The sequence below is a fragment of the Falco biarmicus genome, chromosome 2, assembly GCF_023638135.1.
Source record: "Falco biarmicus isolate bFalBia1 chromosome 2, bFalBia1.pri, whole genome shotgun sequence".
Lineage (NCBI taxonomy): Eukaryota > Metazoa > Chordata > Aves > Falconiformes > Falconidae > Falco > Falco biarmicus.
The window spans coordinates 65,889,979-65,911,104 of NC_079289.1; the positions used below are offsets into that span (position 1 = coordinate 65,889,979).

The following is a 21,126-nucleotide window of genomic DNA, read 5'->3' on the forward strand; positions in this document are numbered from 1 at the left end:
ATGAGCTATTAGAGAGTAACTGCCAACGAAAAAAGTTACTGTCTTGCAAAGGACTCAACTGAATTTTTTCCATGTCTTACTGTCTAACGCTTGGAAGAGTATCAGACATCTTTATGATACCCTCCCCAAACCAGCGCATAGGTGCTGCTTGCATATTGGCTGTTCAAACTGAGTATGTAGCATACAGAAGTCAATTCAAGCATAAGCAATTCATGGGCTCTTTTTATTTCAGTAAAACTAAAGCTTACAGATTCTTAACTCATAACCATTCAGAAAGACACCCATAAAAAGTTGTAATAATAGAAACTGACAGGGTTCCAGGCCTCTAAAATATTTCAAACATAAGATACAATAAAAGGTATCAAATGTTTACACATTACAGTCTTGCTGCCTTACACACCATCATAAAGAGTGAACAAACACATTCAGTAACTTCAAGCGTACCATTATAAAAACACCAGTAAGTGCTCCACTTTTCTGTACCGTAAAACTCTTATTCCAAATTCACATCCTTCTAGGCAATGTATCCAAAATATTTGACTTAAGAGTACCTTTAGACTGTAAATATTCTGAAACAGGGCATCAAGCCTTTCCTATCTCCAAAAAAACCTGAAGTTTTAGCTCATGTTATAAAAAGTAACCATGTGGAATGTGACAAGTCATAATGTGAAATCAAAGTGCTTTAGTTCCATAGCGCAGACAGACACTAGTGGTTATCTAGCCATTTGTCAATATATCTCCAACACCAAAAGATACGTTTGCTGTGTTGCACCCCACTTTGCAAAGACCTTTGGACCATTATGGTGAAATTTCATTAACTGGCAGCTAAACAGTATCAGTGGATCAACAGTTTCATTTTGATACCTCAAATAATGAGTTATAAACGAGGCATCTTTTTACCATTTTTCAAATTCCCTTAGTAATTACCAAAGTTCTACTGTATTATGCAAGACAAAACTACGTTCCAGTTAGTCTTTTAAAATCAAAAGTGTGCTACTTTCCAAATCCCAAAGCACTGAAACCCTCAAATTATTTCCCCAGACCCCAACAGCTATCTAAGACTCAGTATTTTTGTGCAATTCTTTGCTATTTGAACGTGAAGAGATAAACACTTCACCCAATAACTCATACGAAAGAACTATAAACTCTCAAAGCACAAAGTTACTTTAGTAAGGTTTGGACATCAGTAGTTGCATGGAAGAATAGGTGCTCAATTCAGAACTGGCCATGCTGAAGAGGGCTCATCTTGCCAGTGTTCCGTCAGAAAACTTCCTTTCTACAGAAGTCTAAAAAGCTATTTATCTTCCAGAGTGAAGGAAATTTAAGACTTAGGCATTTAATTACCTTCTCCGTTACAAAAGAATTAACTGTGAAGTATATGAATATTCCCCCCCCCCCCCCCCCTTTTCATTGTACAAGTTTACAGCTTAAATGGGAGGGGCTGAGGGAAAACTTCTGGTCCTGTCCTACAGATGTAAAGACAAAGTGCTTTGCAAGACTGATTTTATCCATCACATTTGTGGCAACCAACCCAAAATGAAGGCACATGAAATCTATAATAACATAGCTTATAAATTGTAAACTAAATCTGAACCTCTGTATAAATTCTAGGCTTTTTGCACAAAAGTACTGACCAGCACCTATGCAGAGATTCAATTTTTTTCACGTAACTTTTCCCAGAAGTAACTGTCACTCGCATGCCTATGCAAATACTGTCATTTATTAGGTTTTGACACAAAGTGCAGAAATTGGTAATTTATCTGCATGGGAAGTCTGAAACAAATGAATTGCTAGCACTCCCTTCCCTTGTCACTACAAGAAACGTACACCTACAGGCAGCTGTTACCTTGAAAGTGCACATCTCCCAGCAGCAGTTTCCCTGCAAGGTGTTCTAGAGCTTGTGGCATGCATTTAATCAGTTTCTCAGATTTGGATTTTAACATGTTGAAGCCTACCTACTTTTGGTTAATGACAGGCCAGACATGCACATACATTCTGAGGAAGCCAACTCGAAACACGCTTTACCTTAACATCTAAGCACAGATGAGCTGCTACCTTGAACCTCACTCAGGATCCTGGGTCAGCTCAGTACCTCATTCTTAAGGAAAGCCAAATCTAGATACAAATCTGCCTCCTAGATTTTACTGGAATTGCTACCTTTAAAGCAGAGAAACAGGATTCAAGGTTTGTGAAAGGTTTAGCAGACGGATAGGCTCAATCAGATTAAGACTTACTAGGCTGTTAAACAACAGTTCAAAGCCTTGGTTATCACTCCTCTAGAAATACAGGTTTAAAAGAACTCAAACACCATTGGCATCACTTAACTAGAACATGTCATTATACTGCTTTCACTCAGGATGATAAACAGTGATAGTTTCAGAGTTCTAGTTTGTAGTTATTCACCTTGTGTATGAATTCACACACCTTCCTTTTTTATTTTTTCTTTCTCTCTCTTCGCCTCCCCCCTCCGCCCCCCAATTTCTGCACAGTCAGTTGAAGGGATTGGCACACAAGTTACTACCAAACACAGACCTGTAGCTATTACATTACAGGACCATACTAGAGTTTCATCAAGGTTTCATGCAATGGTGTCTGTGCTCTTTTCTAAAAGAGAACAACTTTCACAGGTAGTACATACAACACAATTTTCTGTTTTTAAATGCAGTGAGTTACACAAACAACATTAAGAAGAACTGACCAGACTTAATAACTGGAACTGCGCTAGGTCTGGCACTTGAGAATTCACAGTGATTAAAATAAAATTGCTTTGCCTAAGACAAAACATAAGATACCAAATATATAAACTCTTTGCTTCCATTATCTTGTATTAGTATTCCAACAGCGATAAGCAAGCTCAGTAGTATCTCAGACAGCAGAGACTTCTGCATGTGGTTAACTTTATTCATTGTTTGCAGTGCAATGGATTTTTTGTTGTTGAAAATATTCACAATGTCAAATCAGGCAATTTTCAATGCATAAAGTCAACACAGGCTCAAGTCTTTGACGGATTTAAGCTTGGATTCTGACAGGAAACCGTTATCCAGCCTCTCATTTTGGGTACCCAACTCCACACTGTGCCAAGTGGTATTGCTGTTAAAGAGAAACTTGAAAGTACACTTGCATATTACTTAGGTGTTCTTCTGACATAGCAAGTTGTTTGTAAGTAGTTTATAGTACTAGCTGATAATAGAAAGCATAGAGCATTTGCGTTTTTCTTTCCCTCACTCAATTTGCTAATCCTAATGTTCACTAACACAGGTTTCCAATCCTGACGCCTGCTCTTAGAGTGAAAGGACCACAGCTTTCAAACACCCCAGCATTTCTCAACGCACCTGCTGCTTCCCATTCCAGCAGCGAGGGCCCAGATGAAGCAGCTGCCCTCAGGAGTTATAAGCCACCAGAGCCCTATTGACCCACTGGGCTCACCTACCCCACTGAACCGAGAGTCAAAGCAAGATATTGAGGACCCATCTGCCCAGAACCCACGAGTGCAGATGAGCACCCACTCGTACCTGCCTCACCCTCCGTGCCATGCCCTAGGGCACACTGGTCCATGCGCCCACCTCCCAGACCTCCTGCTCCCTGGCCTTATCCAAAGACATTGGATTTTGGCCTAAGCTTGAACGACGCTTTCAGGGATTTCTCCTCGTGCTCTTCCTCCTCAGTGTCACCGCGAAAGGAGGGCGTGTTGTGGATGATCTGAGTCCTGAAGCGGATCTTATTAAGCCGAGGCTTCATCCGCCCACTGCTGGAGGCTTTCCTGGTCATCTCCTTGCCCTTGCCTGGCACCGCTGCCCCTTCAGTGCCCTCAGCTTCCTCCCCAGTGCTGTGATGGTGGTGGTGGTGGTGGGAGAGCCGGTAGCTCATGAGGTTGGAGGGCAACACCTTGGAGAGCCTCCAGCGCCCGCTCCCATTGGCAGCGGCCCCTTCCTCCTCCTCCTCCTCCTCCAGGGCCCCCACGAGGCTCCGCATATCCCCCGAGGTGCCCTGGTGCAGGTACTGCGCAGCCTTGCGCCCGCTGTAGTCGCGGATGTCCACATCGGCGTCGTAGGCTCCTACCAGCAGCTTCACCACCTCGGCGTGGCCGTGCATGGCGGCTATGTGCAGCGCCGTGTGCCCGCCGCTGGTGCGGGCGTTGATGTCCACGGGCAGCTGGTGCCGCTGGGCGAAGTTGACCAGCGTGGCCAGCAGCTCCTGCCGCCCGTGCTTGGCGGCCCAGTGCAGCACCGTGAAGCCGGTGATGAAGTCCCGCTTGCAAAGCAGCGCCGGCTCGCAGCTCAGCAGCCCCTCCAGGCTCTCCCACCGCCCGTCCGAGGCCGACAGCATCCAGGCGTGCTCCAGGGGGTCCAGGGCTACGGCGCCGGTAGTGCTCCCCTCCTCCTCGGCGGAGGACGAGGCCACCGAGGCGCTGTCTGAGTCGCGGCCGCGGCCTCCCCCGGGCAGGGCGCCGCGCTTCAGCTGGGGCGAGCCGCCCCGCGCCGCTTCCCGCAGGCTCCTGCGGCCGCCTCCCTGCGCCGCCGCCCCGGGGGCGCCCTCCGCCACCGCCCCCTCTTCTGCCGGCGGGGGCCGCCCCGGGCCCGCGGCTACCGCAGTCTCCTCGCCGCCTCCGCCGCGCCCGGGCGGCGGTCCCCGCCGGGAGCCCTTCCGCTGGCCTCCGCCCGCCGCCGCGCTCGGCCGGGGCGGCTCGCCCCGCCGCCCCGAGGGCTGAGGGCGGCTGCCGGCATCCTCGCCCGCCGCCGACGGCGCCCCCGCCTCCTCAGCGCCCGCCCGCGGGCAGGGCGGCGGGCTCGGTCGCTCTGCGCTGTCCCCCGCCGCCGCCGCCGCCCCCCTCCTCCCCGGGGGTCAGGGCGGCGGCGGGGGGCTCCGGGGCGCAGTACCGACGGCGGAGGTGCACGTACTTGACGCCGGTGCCGGGCTCCTGGCGCACGGTGGCCACGGCGTTGACCAGCTCCTTGAAGCGGTGGCGGGCGGCGGCGCGGCGGCCGGGCTCCGGGGGGCTGAGCCAGTCCCGGAAATGCTCCAGCAGCTCCGCGTTGCGCGCCCGCCCGCCCCGCGCCGCCAGAAACCGCACCACCGACTCCTGCCGCAGCTCCGCCGGCTCCGCCATCACCGCCCCTGCCCCATCGCGTCGCGCCGCCGCTCCTCCTGCTGCTGCTGATGCCGCCGCCGCGGGCGCGGCGGAGCCGCGGCTGCCCGAGCCCCTCCTCCCGGCGCCGGCATGCCCCGGCAATCACTGCCGCGCCGCGCCACCCTCCGGCCGGGAGGGGCCCGCGCGGCCGCCCCGCGCCACGAGCGCCCGCCTCAGCAGCGGGGCGGCTACTGCGCGCCCCCCCGCTCCGCCCCCCCGCGCGTGGGGCTGCGCGGCCCCGCCCCTGCCCGGCGGCCGGGAGCGCGCCCTCTCCCCTCGGCGGCGGCGCCGCCCGCGCGTTTCCTTCCCTCGCTGCCTGGCCCGGCGGGGCTATGGCCGCTCCCCGCGCCGGTCGGCAGCCGGTAAGTCCCCTCCGCCGTGCGGGAGCCGTGCGGGACGGGCGGGGAGCTCCGTCGGTCGTTACCCGCCGCGGCGCTGGGGGCCCCTAGCGGTAGGTGCCACCCCGGCGCGGCTCGGGGGACCGGTGCCCGAAGGGGAAGGAGGGCGGCGGTTACCGGTTACCCCGTGTGGGGAGGGAAGCGCCGCCGGTACCGAGCTGCCCTCGCTGAGGGAGCGGGGCCGGCGGGTGCCGCTGGGGAAGCCGCTTCAGGGCGGGGGTCGGCGGGGGCTGCGGGGCGAAATAGAGCCTCCGCATGCCGCTGAGGACCCGGAGCTGCCAGGCTTTAAAAGAAATTGCTGTTAAAGGCCCTTGTTTTCAGTTGTCGCCCGTCTTAGGGCTCCCGTAACGTACCGCATCGCGTTTTTCAGGTAGTAAGTGGAATGTTAGCTACCGAAGCTATTGAAGAAGTACTTAACGCGTGGTGGCAAAGCTGTCAGCTTCGCGCTTTGAAGACGCTGAACGCATCCACGCGTTAGCGCTGGAGCGTTAGTTCCCTTTTGAACGTGAAATAAATCGATTCTTTTATGACTTGAGTTTTCTGCTGTGTTTTACATCTCAGCAATGCAAAGCGCGGAAGGGTTCTGGAAGCAACAGGGAGCGGGAAGGATTTGGGGAGAAGTCCTCCACCCTGCCCATGTGTTTAGCTGCATTTGCATTTTCTGGTAGCGGGAAGGTAAATAAAGTACCGGTCTCGGGTGCTCCTTGGCTATTCCCGCCGCCGCGCTGTTACACCCCCGTTCCGCTGGCAGAGCCGTGTGTGAAGCTGCCCCGTGAACTGAAAAAAAAAACCGGAAAGCGGCTGTTGCTTTTCTGAAGTTCTCTTTCCTCGCAGTGGTTTTAATCCAGGGCAAGTGCCTTGCTCTGATTCTCGATGGACACCTGGGGGAGCAGTAGAAGGAAGAGGGGCTGCTTTGAGTTCGGGTGCTGAAAGAGTTACTTGGACCATTGTTAGAGCCCCCATAGGGCCGACCGCGTCCTGGAGTGAAAGGGCTTCATTCATGGTCCCCTGCTTGCTCACAGCGCTGTTGACCACAGCTTGCCTTCTGTCGAGGCTCCCACCCAGAGATCTCCATTTCGCACGTACTGTCTTTAAGGCCTGTATGAATCCTTTCCAGCTGCAGTATAATGCAGTGCAACACATTAATTTTATATAAGTTTTCTCTCTTTGTACATGTTATGTATATGTAGTGAGGTGGAGAGTAAGTATTTCGCAGGCTGAGTCTCATGGGAAGCTGCAAAAATGTCGGGAGAAAAAACCTAAGAGCCAAAATATGAGAACCAATACAAAATTGTTTTGCTGGTTAAAGCATGAAGACTGTGGAGAGATGCAGTAAATCAGCCAAAGTGAGTGAGAGCAGGACTGAGGGTCCACTAAGTGGATAGATTTGGTAAGGGAAGAGAGGAAGGCATGTACGTGAAAAACGTTAAGAGAATGCTATAAAACCAGATGTATAGCATAGCTTTGTAATGGAGGGGGATGATTTTGTATTAGGTTTATAAATGTAAATGATATAAATATAATGATGTAAAATGTATTTATATTGACATCAAATAATATTTCCTAGTTTAACTAACACATGCTGTATAATGTTAAAGAGTTTCCTGTTACTTTCTGGGAGATACTCTGTTTTCAGTTGTGCAAAAGAAATGTAAAATCACTCTTAGAATGCGGTCTGGCCTTTTATAAATCTGTTTACAGTCAGACTGCACAAAGTCTGAGGTACAAGTATTTAGTATTTCTTATTTTTGAAAGTTTGACTTCTGGGAGAGTTTTGGCAGCCATGGTCTGTACAATAGCATACAGTGCTCATCGTTGATTAATTAAAAAGGAGGAAAAAAAATAAAACCTTGTTGCAGTCTGAGAGCCTTCTAGTAGCAACTGCCATTGTCGCATCCAAGAGCAGTATTGCTTTCTCATTTGGACAAGCAGCATCAACAAAAAGGGCCTGATGTGGTCACTGGTGAAGAAAACTGACTTGCTGCTCTTCAGGAAACACAGTGCTAAAGCTGAAACAGGCACAGCTGAGCCAGCACAGCCAAAGAGGTACAGATCTTCTGGAAGTGAGTGCAGTTGTGATACCAGTACTGATACTGGCGCGAGTGTTTTTCTGTGTTGAACTCATCCGAGAGGGCTGCACTAGATTTCCGTTTCCTTGTTTCCTTCCTTGAAAACACACAGGTCAAGAGAGGCCTTTCTGCTTGACCACAAAATGGAATGCTTCCTCCTCCTGCGTAGCAGTAGCTGAACAGTCCCATATGGACCAGTACCGCTGTCATCATCCTTTGCCTGGCACATGGAGTGCCAGCTGTGAGGAACTGGTTTCTTTTTTATCCTCAAGCCTTGATTCCCCACCTGCTGCCTTTTACCACATTGATCCGTAGGCAGCAATGGAGGAACAGATACTACACGTGCTAGATTTTCAAGTTACTTGGATGCCCATTGGTGAAGAGGCCTTAGTGGCATTTACAAATGAATACGCTACTGTCTGTGAAATCACCTCATCACAACTGGGAGACTAGTAAAGTGTCTGCTTGTTTGTTCCTGAATACCTCAAAATACAGTCCAGAAGGACATTCACTAGCAACCTGCACATTGTGCCCCTGTTCTCTACTTACAAGGCTGCCGCTTTTTCCTCTGCCCATCCTGGGTGAGCTCAGGGCATTCAGGAAGATTCTGTCCTGCCTCAGATTTGTTCAGATGGAAACATAGGCCAAAAATGTCACTTTGGTTTTTTTTTTTTTTTTTAAGGTTATTTCTAAGGGCTCTCTACATACACACGTATGAAGGAAATCTTGTGATGACTTATGGTTTAAGGCAACCTCAGCTGTATTGTGTGTTGAAATGGGATAGAAAAGGAAAATAGTTGGTGCACCAGAATGCCATGTAAGAAGTCATTTGACAGAGATGAGGGAAGAATCCTGGACTTCTGATGTTTGGACCAATCCCTAAAAGTTGTCTGCTGTTTCTGTCAGACTGAATAAATTACCTGATAATTACCTGATAACTGTGAGTGAAATTGTCAATTGAGTTTTCATTAAATCATCTTTTGGCCAATATTTTTTTTTTTCTACACACCTTTTGGAGGGACTGTTTTGTTCCATACTTGGCTCCTGTGTGTTGCTTTTTATTTTATAGACTGATGTATTAATTCCATGTAATTTTAAATGATCTCCTTTCTTACTCTGCATCTTCACAGAGTTTGCTTTCTTTGTTTTCTTTTTTTCTGCCTCCTCATCCTATATTTTCTGTTCTCTTCTGTGTTATTTTGCCAAAGTTTCCTTTCTGTTCCCTCTACACATCCCATCTGTTCTGTCTCTCTCTCATGCATGTATCTACATCAAGAGATATCAATGGTATGCATACCTACACCACACGTCTACATTTTAGATTTTGACTACCCAAAAATAGAGAGTATTTTTCTACTTGCTTCCAAAATCTCTTTAGTTTCCTACTTAACCTCATGTTGGGAGGCAATAGCAACATTGATGTTTACTGGATTAAATGTAACTTTGGTTATTAGGAAAGTAATTGACTGTGAGCGAGTAATGCGATTATTAGAAGATTAAAATAGATTTTCTGGTTTAATAAATGTCCACACCTGTTTGTGATGGTGGAAAACTGACAACACATGCCCACCCTTATGACTGATGCCCAGGCATCCTTCCGAGGGCTTCTGTACACCCTGGGTAGCTGCCTGGGCCTGGTAGGACCCTCACCTCCGGCCTAAGCACACCAACTTTGATTACTTTTTTTTCTTCAAGATCTGAAGGGCATATTTCAGTCATCTGTACAAGCTGAGTGGCAAACTAGTTATTTGCCTGGACTACTAGTCTGGTTCTGCAGGGGGCTTATGCAAAAAGAGGTGTGTAGTCTGAGACCCATCTTTTGCTGCGGAATAGCCCAGTGTTGTGCAGTTTTAGTCTGAAATATGTGGCAAATTTAAAAGGTAACTTTTTTTTGTTTAGTTTTTTTTCTGAAAGAAAAAAAAAAAGTCATTTTAAAATGCTGCTTTTGTCTTGGGTGGTGATTTTTGTTTGTGTGCTGTTTTTAATGGACAAGATGACTTTATATAAACCAGTATGCTTGATTAAATGAATTTGCAGAAATCCAGATGCAGTTCCAACTGCATGCTAACCACCTTTAAAAAGGGGGGAGGGAATGAGTGAGATGTGATTTGGACCATCTCAGGCTATCTATATTGTGTGCTATTTTGATGGCAGTATGAATTCTGAGAAAGCAGTAAGAAACAGGAGGTATTTATGGGAATATTACAGCTCTCATAGCATTCAGATTACAAGCTTTGGGTTATTCACTGAATAAAGTTGGAAGAGATGCTGCATGTGGAGACATAATTTAGCTGCTCCATCCAACGGACATGAATTTGCAAAGACTGGCTAGTATGGTGGCTTACCAGTATGGTGACTTAATTGGTTTCAGCATGATTTACATGTCTTAATTTTTGTGTTATCACCATTTTTCTAAATTATTGATATGGTAGTAACTTGTTTTTCAGCTGGATAATGTATTATTTCTTTAAGAAGTAATAAGAATGTAGGCATCACATGGTCCATTTTGTGGATTACATTTCCCTGCTTATTTGTTAGGCTATAGCAGAGTGAAGCTGTATGAGGTGCTGCTGTTGAGGGAGAGACGTGATTCTCTTGAAAAATTTCAGAAGGAAAAATGTCGGCTATTGCTTTTCTATTAAGAGAATGCTTCAGTTGATGGCAGGTGGAACAGGGTCACAAAGTGATTCTTATATAAGGAAGGTGGAGGGAGGGGAGTCTCCAAATGAGAACAGTAACTCTTGGTCCTGTAATGTTTGTTGCATAGAGAACAGAAGTATAAACATGCAAGAGTGTAGGCTTCTAAATCCGCCTGACTGAGACTGTCTTGAGTTGAGCTGCACAGTATTTCTTGGAAGTTTTGTAGTCTTAAGAGCTTTTATTGCAGCATTTTTTCTGAAGCCGATTCCTGAAGACTCTCTTGTGTCTTAGGACAACTGTCTGAACAGTTTAATAACAGTTAAAAATCCCTAAAAAATGGATTTATATTTTTAAATAGAAATAGATACTGCACCTTTCTGTCTCTAGCTTTTAAAATGTTGCTCTTAATGTAGTGTTGATTTTTTTATTTTGCATGTGTGTGCTACCAGAAATCTCCTCATTATGTCTCATGATCAAGTCAACTCTGGCCATTTTCTTGAAAGAGCTTAGAGGCTGTGTTTCTGTACTGTTTCTTTGTAAAAATGGCTTTTGAGACCCTAAATTATCCCTTTTTAATCATCCTTCAGTTTGCCAATCCTCTCTTTAAAACAAGAACCTTAGGACAAGACATTAAAACATGTTCTCATGAATGATATATGATTATAGTATTATTTCTGCTTGAAATTCGTGTTCTTCTCTGTGGTGTGTGTTCTCCTGCTTGACATTCTCCTTGTCAGGTCACACTTAGCTGGTTATGTGTGAGGTTTTGGGGTGTGGTGGTTAGTGTTTTTTTTTGTTTACTGTGTCATTACCTCTAACAGAAGGGACTGGAAAGTAATCTTGTGGTTAAGGTGCTAAATTACATGTGTGGTGAATGCGATTCATGTTCTTGCTCTCTTAGTCTTTCCCTTTATTACCTCAACTAATATCTTTGTGCTATCTCTGCGTGCACAGAGTGAAGATGATATGTCTCTTCCCCTCACTCCGGGACAGTGCTGAAGAAAGCTGTGCATAAAACACAATTTCTCTATTGGGGAAATTCTTCTAAGTACCAGGTTCTATAATCTGTTTTTACGACTTACCAGGACTTTTCTGTGTTGTGTAATTCTTTTGTCTCTTATCTGAAATGACATAGAACTTGCCATGTACTTTTATATATTTATATTTCTAAAAAAAATATTTTAATTTTCACTCATAACTGTGTAGTGTCATTAACTTTTATGTACTGAAGAAAGATGAAATATGCTATCTTAAAATAGTATTAAAATTTGAGATGTCTCAGAATATCTTGGCAATTGCATAAATACTGCAGAAATTGTTACTGTCTGTCCTGATGCAATACATATCCATAAGAAGCATCTTTGGCAGAAACTTAGACACAAAGAAATTAACAGTCTTGGACATGTGATACGACTCTTGAAGTAGTGATACAGACAGACATCTGTTGAGTACAAGCATAGCTGTAGCTTTCTAAGCAAAGCACAGAGAAGACACCTTGTTTGCATGTTTATTATTTCTCATTGTCCTATGTTTCATGCAGATATTTGGTCAAATTTCAGTGATAAACAGCCAATGTAACAGTGGAAGAACTAATTATTGTTGATTTTCTGTTTCTAGAAAACAGTAAACTCATGAGTTTAATTGCTACATTGTAATTAATCTCTCCCTTCCTTTTGAAAATGAAGTTACAGAGTTAATGGCTATGAGGACTCCGGTTGGCTGGTTCTGCACTTAGCTTTTTATAGCAAATACAGCTGTAATACCAGTTTCCTAAGCTAAATACTTTTTAATTCTGACAGTCTTTTGTGGATGATGTGGTAGTTATTCTATTGACTTCTGGAAATGGTCAATAAGGTTGTGGGTTATTGGTGGTCTGCCCACTGGAATCCAAGTGGACTGGAAAGAAATTAAGTTCTTTCTGCTTGTGTTTGGGTTTTTTTTTTTTTTTTTTTTTTTTTTTTTTTTTTTTTTGTGTTTGGTTGGGGGTTTTTTTGAGAGCAACAAATGGCTATGAAGGGATTTTGAGGGTAGTCCAGTGTGGTTTAGATTTAGGCTAGTGACATGAAGCCAGAAGGCCTCCCTTCTACAGTTATGCTGAGCATTTTGCACTAGTTTTTAGTGTGGAGGCTCAATGGTTTGTTTTAGAGAAAGTGTCTTATATTGGTGGAGATAGAGGTGGTTTGAATGTCAGGCTATGTAACTATAGTTGTTAGATGTGCTGCTACTCTCAGATGCATTTATCTTTAAGTGGACAGAATACTGACAGTTTTCAGTGTTTCACATCCCTTTTTAATAGCAATTTCCATATGGTAGAATACCCTGAGAAATTTCTTTTCCAGACATGCTTTGAATAAACATTTTTTATATAGCTGTAAGACATCAGATTTTCTCTTTAACTTGTTCACTTTGCTTACACATTTTCTCTCATTGTATTAGCCTGAAATGGAGTTCTCTGATTGTAATAGTGTGAAATGAGAGTTAGTGCAGTCGGTAGTCTTACACAAGAAGTTCTGTGCAAAACAAGAAGAGGATGAATTTTGCTGCGAGGAATGTCCACATCTTTTTAGCTGCAAGAATTCTGAAATTTGTTATGCATACCTGTTATAAAAGGTGGCACTTCTGTGGGCTTCTAAGTGTTAAATTGTTTCCTACTGTTGGCTATATACATGTTCCCAGGAACCAGTAACAGTTTCCAATTCCATGCAGACTGGAAACATAAGAGAAAGGATAGCATGGGCCTGTCACTGTTTATTTTGATAGGGAATGTTTGTTTAAAAATACAGTCCATTTGTATCAATCAAGATACTTCCTTTTGGTCTTACGCATTTTTAGTGTGCTCATTGCTTTGATGTCATGATGCTAGATTGCTAGCTGATTTTTAAAGAGGAATGTGCACCTTTAGACATTTCTAATAATGCACGTAGTGTTATCTCTTAGAGTTCTGGTGTGTAGATAATGTGTTATTTTATATAAATAACAATTTCAGTTCCAGCTACTCAGAATGAGTTCTGGTTGATAACATCCACCTTCCTGTGATTATGGTCTCTGTTTTGAATTCTGCTGCTTAAATTGTTTTTAAATATTTTTTTCTTCATTTCTAAGAGCAAGCCAACTGTCATCTGTTTTCTGTCTAAAGTTTTCAGTTGGACTTGTCTGCTTGATTTTGTTCATGTTTCATGGGTTTTTTTTGCAAAACATGGACTTCACTTTGAGCCTGCAAATAGTCCTGTAAAGTAAATTTGAATGTTTTCTCAAATAATGGAATAAATTTGATTTGACAGATCTTTTTTCAGACTTTTGCTTTTCTTGGTTCCATGTAAATCATAAGGAATGAGTTCTAGCTTACTAGTAGAGTTCCTTTATTGCCATTGCTAATGGCTTTGCAACTCACTTCTCTAATGTATTTTTAAATTATTTTTCTGTAGCAAAATGATGGCTATCGAACTTTATCCTTGTCTGGGCATGTTGGTTTTGGTAGTTTACCTGATCAACTGGTTAAAAAATCCATCAACCAGGGCTTCTGCTTCAACATTCTTTGCATTGGTAAGTAGTATCTGTGTATTTTATAGCTTTGGTAGCATACCTGTCTTTAGGAAGGGACCGTAATTTAAATCCAGTTGGAATGTTAAACTCTTTCTTTAATGTTGAGCATGAAATATAATTCCACCCCTTCCCCCAGCTTTGTATCCATCCTTTGTTTTTATGTTTAGCATTTTCATAAACAGTATGAAGACCAAAAATGTTCAAAATGGATGCCACGCATTTATGGATTTATGGGCAGCTGCTTGGATTCTTTTGAGTAAACTGGGCTACACTCTTTATTTTTACTGTAACAGAGAGTTTCAGATCAAATAATCCTAAAATTCCAAGGTGGTGTTAATGAAATACTTCTAGATTTATCAAATGTTTGCTCTAGTATTTTATTGATAAAACCCATGTTGAACGCTGTGGTTTCACAGCTAGTTACTTAGCTTTTTAAAATCTGTAGGAAATTAGTTCACACTTCTAAAGAAACCAAGGTGTCAAGAGACTGTTCTGCTTATTAATCATTAGAAAGTAACTCTCTCTTATCTGTAGGTTGATGAAAAAATGAACTCAAAGGTAGTGCTCTTTATGAAAAAGGAATGCAAGCAACTATTTTGCTCGGTGAAATCAGTTGACAAGTTTTTGTGTAAATTTGTCAAGTTCCTGTGATAACACTTCCTATGCTTATTGTAGGTATTTATTTGACGTGCAAAATTTCTTCTCCAACCCTTCTGTTTAACTTTAGGGGAAACTGGAAGTGGGAAAACAACCTTGATAAACAGTTTGTTTAACAGCAATTTTGATGATCCTGTGTCAACGCATTTTCTGCCAAGTGTACGACTTAAAGCCCAGACTTATAAACTCCAGGAAAGTAATGTTCTTTTGAATCTGACCATTGTAAACACAGTGGGGTTTGGTGACCAGATAAACAAAGGAGATAGGTAAGTGCCCTCTTGTTGCTATGGTCTGCAGAAGTTTTGGTCCTCAGTTTCAAGTTGATTTTTCTTTGGGCTTTGTAGTAAATATTTGTCTTACATATGTTTCAAATATTTGGTTAACTGCTTTCACTGTGTACCAAGTAAGTATATTTTTCTTCTCATCTAGGAAATTATTTGAAAACTCAGATAAACTCTGCCCCTTTCTTGATGATATAATCTTTTATAAATGTATGTAAATACAACATGCAGTATGAATAGAGTTTCTTTTGTGGTGGACAAAAACAGGGAGAAGGTCAATGGGAGACTTCTTAAACAACCAAACAGGTTATAATGTACTGTAGATTATATGTATTATATCTGCTGGGTTTTTAACAATTTGATTGAAACATATTGAAGACCTTAAACTGGAAGGAACATCACATGGGTTACTGAAGGCCTGTGTTTTTTATGTTGGACAGCTCAATCAGAAGTTGTAGAGGTACCACACTAGTGTCTTTCAGAACTTTTTCTGAGTCTCTGCTTTTGTGAATAGAGGATTTTAAAATATTGAACTGTCTCTCAGCAGATTTTGGGTTTTTTCACCTTAATTGTAAAGAATTTTAGCAATCCTTTGTGCTCTATGAGTGCCTAAATGGTAGTAATTATAAATGAGAGTTAAGATTATCATGAGAACTATGACTTATGTATGGCTGCTAGTGACTTGGATGAATGAGATGCAAGTAGATATTAGTACAGATATTAGAGGTTTTGATATGTCGTACAGGAGCTGCCTTTTAGTCCTTTTAATTTTGTGTAACAACTACTCCTGAGTTTTAATAACATTTGATCTCGTTTATAAACTTTGTGTAGAAGCAGAAATATAAGGGTATGCTGCTTGTACATCTAGTGACACTTTCTTTTAGAAAGCAGATTATAATCTATTTTTAAGTAGGAAAAAGTATACTTAAACTGTACTTATTGCAAATCAGATTTACATTCTTCTCTTACATTTCTCCTTTTCAATTTTTGGTTATTGTTTAAGAGCTCTCTCATGTACAGTACTTATCTTCAGAAGATAAAGGAGGTCCTGTTTCTTGGTACTGGTAATTGCATGTTCTTTCTTGTATCCAAGAGTTTCATATCTTATTTGTATCTAAGAGTTCTGCAGTTGCACAGTTTGCAAAAACTTATAGAACATCACTTGGGAAGATCAATTATAATCATAACTAACTTTATGTAGCTTTTTTCACTAATAGTAGCTAGGAAATGTTTTACCTATATTAGGCCCACAATCCTTTTTTTGAGTAGCCTTTCAGAAATTAAGATTACTCTGTACATTTAATTTTTTGCTGTACTGGGTAGATACTTTGAGCAGCTTTTTGACATGTAAAGCAAAAATCCACAAAACAGTACAAGAGGAATTCTTTTCTTAGTCTGGCTCTGTTTAGGAGTAGCTAATCTTTGGTTGTTAAATTTTGTTTCTACAGCTATCAGCCAATAGTGGATTATATAGATGCACAATTTGAAGCCTATCTCCAGGAAGAACTGAAAATTAAACGTTCTTTATTTAGCTACCATGACACGCGCATCCATGTCTGCCTGTATTTCATTTCACCTACAGGCCATTCCCTAAAAACCCTAGATCTGTTAACCATGAAAAGCCTAGACAGCAAGGTAAGACTTTGAAACAGAGTTCCAAGAATTTGTCTTATTTTCTGAAGCATCTTGCAGATTTTAGATCCTCTACCACCTTTCAGTTCTATATCTGTGTGTTTGGTTTTGGGATGTTTTTTACTACTGGTATACCTTAAGTTCAGTATAAATTGGTTCTGCAAGTAGCTTGTAGTTCATCACCTTTTTATTTACAAATCAAAAGGAGAGAGGGAGATCTGGCAAAAGGTTGAAAAAAGAAACAAAACAAGGTTTAGGAAAAAAAGTAAAAAAATTAGAACCACACCAATTTTACCTTTAAACAAACTGTTAATATCTTATTGTGATTGGGTAGATGAATGCTGTAATATTTTGATTTAAGCTTGTTTCTAGTTTACTACTGAGTTTTGGGACTGCTGGAAAGTTGGCATATAAAAAGCTTTGCAACACTGCGAAGATATTTGTTATAAATAACTGAAGAGGCAAGTGCCATGAACAGAACACTCTACCCGCATGGCTTTTTCTGAAAAAAACTTGCATTACTGTTTTAAGCTTCACACCTTGATTAGTTTTGGAAGTTTTAAAATAGCAGTTTCTAGTGATTACTTGCATTTTCTAAATTCTTACTGTTCTTCTTTGATTAGGGCTGTGTGAACGAGATGAAGGTGAATGTGTAACCCATTTTAAGAAACCTTACATAATTTGGGTTTAATTTGTTGAATTTTTGAGAAATTTGAAAACTTAACTGCATTTGCTGCTCCTCTAGCCCTTTCCTTTGTGCTTTACTGGAGCCTCTGCTGCTAGATTTTCTTTATGCATTTTCTTGTTCATGAGATGTTTCTTCAGGATAACAAAGGTAAATCAGCTGTCTATTCCACATTTGTGATTGATGAGCACATTTGGTATTTTTATAATTTTGTTTGTGGATGTATTTTGCATTTTGAACTTTCAGTAGCACAGAGGAAGTTGCGGGGAGGTATGGTGGGATAAAGGTAGGGGAGAGCAGGGTCACTTCTTTCTGCTATGGTGTTGGTTTATGCCAGATTGAAAAATTTGCAAAACTACTCTGTAATATGCACTAATAGCTAAAGAGTCTTGATACCACTAAGTGGGACATTTTCATGGAGCTTACTGTTCTACTCTAAGTTTTGAAGTTAGAGGCTGTGTTAAACCACAAAAATATTGTTTCTAGATTGTGCTCTCTCTTTACTGAACTCCCTTTAAAACAGTGTTTCTTCTAAAAGAAAAGGAAATAGATCCATGAGTTCCAGCATCCTGAGAAAATAATTTTCTATCAGGATAAAACAAAAGTAATTCTACTTTGGGGGATTTTAGCTTCTAGACCTACTCAAACTGCTTTGGCTCAGAGAGAACATGAATGGCATGTAACTTTGTTGTTTTATCCCTTTGCAACAGATTCTACTTTCTGGGCTTACTACAGAAATACATATATACTCCCCCCCCCCCCCCCAAAAAAAAAAAAAAAAAAAAAGTAGTATAAACTTTACCTGTAGTTTCATTTCCATCTCATGGTGGAATCATGTTTGTGATGCTTTTAGTACTGCATTCTCCTAGTGGCAATTCAGAACTCAGGATTTCCCAGGATGTGGAAGTCCCTGGGCACGTTTGCTGAGTACAGAATTCCATAAAGAGAGGTTGGTACAGCGACATGTGTACACTGAGTGTATAAATCTATGTCAAAAGTTATCTTCAGTTTCATCCTAAATCCACCAGAGTGTACATTCTTACACTTTTGTTATGGCCTGCTTGGTACAAAATAAGACCAGATTATGCATCTCAGAGGTAAAGAGGATTCTTGGAATAGGATAGGGTCATCCTATAGTCTGTAATCTTGGGAGAAAAAAACAGAGGTATCTGTGGAAACTAATGTTAATCTATTGCTTATAAATTAGATTACTAGCTAAGAATTTTGCCTCTATGTTTTAGACACTGGCAAGCCTTGTAATTTTGCTTAGGACTGAGTCACTACAGACCAGCCAGGTTTCATTCACAGATTAAGAGAATCTTCTCTATGCTTTCTTGCTGGGAATTAGTGACTATTCAACTAATAGATCTGCATTTTTAAGTCATTCTTGCAGAATTATATATATATTACTCTTAAGTCACAAAATGACACAAATTTACCTTGTGGGTTTTAATTTGTTTTTTTTCTTTAGAGTCTTTGGAAATTTTTCTATTGATTTTAAATCCGCCTGCAGGATATCAGCCCATAATAATTTCAAGTATATGTATTTTTTTGCTTCTCTATAGCATAAAGGGACAACGGATGTTTTGACATTAATGTAAGGTGTTACATGAAAATCTTAATTTAAAGGAATAGTGTGTTTTCCCCTTGGCGGGGCAGAAGCAACACTGCATTTCCAGCAGAAGGGTGATCAGAGGCCTGAGTTTTGTGCTAGCAAACACAGAAGTAATGTACATGGATAAAGTTTTATCCTGGTGACTTTATATGGTCATTCTGCATTGCTATTGAATGAGGCAGACTCAGCTGCTTCTTCCCATTGTGCCTGCCTGAGTATTTTGGGCAGCCAGTTCCCTGGGTGAGGGAACTGATTGAAACTGAAAGCTGAAGATTTTTGCTTGGTTGGAGAAACTATCAAGCTGAAAAGGGATCTCTCCATGGACAGCTGCACAGATTTTAGTTCTACCTGGCAATGAGCAACTGCAGGCGAGGGGAAGGGCAGGACTGTGGGTTTTGTTGCAAGTGTAGACTTTTTATGTGGGGGTAAAGTGATTCTGTATTAATGGCCTATAGCTTTGTAGCAAAATTCAGTTTTGTAGTTGTGGAGAGCTGTAGCTGGGGAGGAGGCTGGAAGGTAGTCAGATGATTTCCGAGTGACTAGTAGGCATAGGACCGAGCAGTGGGATTTGAGGCACATCTATATGTGGTCCAAATCAATGCAATTTGAAGTCTCTTGTTAGTACAAATATGTGCTTTCAATTAATTTTATTCTTGGATGAAAGTACCGAGATAATAGTTTTCACGTAAACCTTAGATTCTGCAAGCAGAAATTAATTTTTAACAGATTAAGCAAAGATAACTTTTTTTTGTTGCTTATCTAAAGCCAGAGTAGTATTGCTTTTGAATTTTAATACAATGTTTGTGATTTATCGTCAATGTTGATAGCTGTAAGCGCAGTTTCTGGCAATTTTGCTTTTCTGTTGTTACTGGTCTCCTCGGTAGTTTTTCTCTGCTATTCATTATATAAGAAATTTTCTTTTAATTAAAGAGTTCTTGAAAAACTTTGTGTTGAAAATACAGAGTAAAAGGTTAATTCTGAGGAGTCTGTGTTCGATCCATTTTAAAAGTTATGTGATAGAAAATCTGAATTGATGTGCCTCAGCTAATTTGATTGAAGCTGTGAATTACTCCTAGCTGTAATAGATTGTTTATACAATCCTAAATTAGCTCAGTTATTTAAAAAAAAGTTCTAGCATTTTATGTGATTTTTAGATATTTTACCCCATGTGTTGGGTTGCATACGCTAGGCAATTGGTGACTATCATCAGATAATCTTAGAAGGCGTACTTGGGAGTTGGCGTGCTATTTATTCATTTGAGCATTTTGCTTGAGATGGAAGAGTTACTTCAAAAACATCCATTTTGAATCCATTCTTGAGATTCCATGCTTAGGCATTTCCATTCAGACAGAATATTCAGAAGAATAAAAGGAATGTGTGTGTGGGTTTTTCTTTTCCCCCCCCCCCCCTCCCTCCTTTTTGCATCTATGATTAAGGAACTCTGTAAAACTCTTGTCTTCTGAAATTTGTATTGTTATTTTAAAATATTTGGACATTAGCATGAATTCTTTGTATCTAGTTCTGAAAATGCATATTTTCGGAGTGGTGATAATATTTTAAAGAAAAATGTGGCAGCTACTACCTTCCTAAGTTACTGTCTTAACTATGGTAGGAAATAGAGCAGTTTACCCTAGTGCAACTGAATTTCCAGTGCTGAATAATTAGTGTAAAGACTGGTAGGCAAGACTCTTCAGTCTTCATCATTCCTCTGCTTGCAGCAGATACTTGAGAAACTCTTTGCTGCAGTGGTGAGGTGAGCAAGGAACCCAAGGAGGAGGCTCGGGGTAGGCACGGTTTGGTAGCCAGCTTCCTTTCCTTTGTGTATTTAAACTATCAACTTTAATTTAACACCCGAACCACGTTCCCCAGTGCTGTAAACTAAAACAATCTATTTTTTTAGCAGAGACATAAATACTTAAAGTAATTTAGTTAATAAGTAGGTGTTGCTGTTCTTTTGAATACTTCAGTGTATGAGACCACCTTCCTTGTTCTTTCCTCAGAATTAATGAATTTTAAGGGAGTATATCAAATAATCTGTTGTTATTTTATTAAATGATGCCAGTGAATGTATTTTTCTGTTTGTGAAGCTTTGATATTAATGGAAAAGTTTGGGCTGTGGGGGAAGTTTTAAAGAGCTTATCACCAAACAATTTAATTTGTAAAAGATGTCACCTCAAAATTGAAGTCTTACACATTTCATATAATTTGTGTCATTAATAGGTGAACATTATACCAATTATAGGCAAAGCAGACAGCATTTCTAAAACCGAACTACAGAAGTTCAAGAACAAAATCATGAGTGAATTAATTAGTAATGGCGTCCAGATATACCAGTTTCCAACTGATGATGAAACTGTTTCTAAAATTAATACCATCATGAATGTAAGTAAATGACAAAAACATTGATATTTCAGTACTAAAGCATCACTATCTAATGCTGATGCATGCCTGTTCTTTCACGATTATCTCGAGGCTTAT

At 41.6% G+C, this 21,126-nt stretch overlaps 2 protein-coding genes across 3 annotated transcripts in view; one reads left to right on the plus strand and one right to left on the minus strand.

The window, feature by feature from the left end:
* Positions 1–204: 204 nt before the first annotated feature.
* On the minus strand, positions 205–5,242 carry SOWAHC (sosondowah ankyrin repeat domain family member C). Its single transcript, XM_056327755.1, is given in 2 exon segments — positions 205–4,827; positions 4,829–5,242. Coding segments are annotated over 2 exon segments (1,518 nt in total). The 5' UTR covers positions 5,108–5,242; the 3' UTR covers positions 205–3,588.
* Positions 5,243–5,349: 107 nt separating this feature from the next.
* The window catches only part of SEPTIN10 (septin 10), a 30,380-nt gene continuing 14,603 nt past the window's right edge, over positions 5,350–21,126 (plus strand). For both annotated transcript variants that reach the window (XM_056327752.1, XM_056327754.1), the window contains exons 1-5: positions 5,350–5,490; positions 13,661–13,778; positions 14,506–14,701; positions 16,165–16,351; positions 20,869–21,030. In XM_056327752.1, the coding sequence (XP_056183727.1) occupies positions 5,461–5,490; positions 13,661–13,778; positions 14,506–14,701; positions 16,165–16,351; positions 20,869–21,030 (693 nt within the window). In that variant the 5' untranslated portion in view covers positions 5,350–5,460. The remainder of the gene's footprint in view (positions 5,491–13,660; positions 13,779–14,505; positions 14,702–16,164; positions 16,352–20,868; positions 21,031–21,126) is intronic.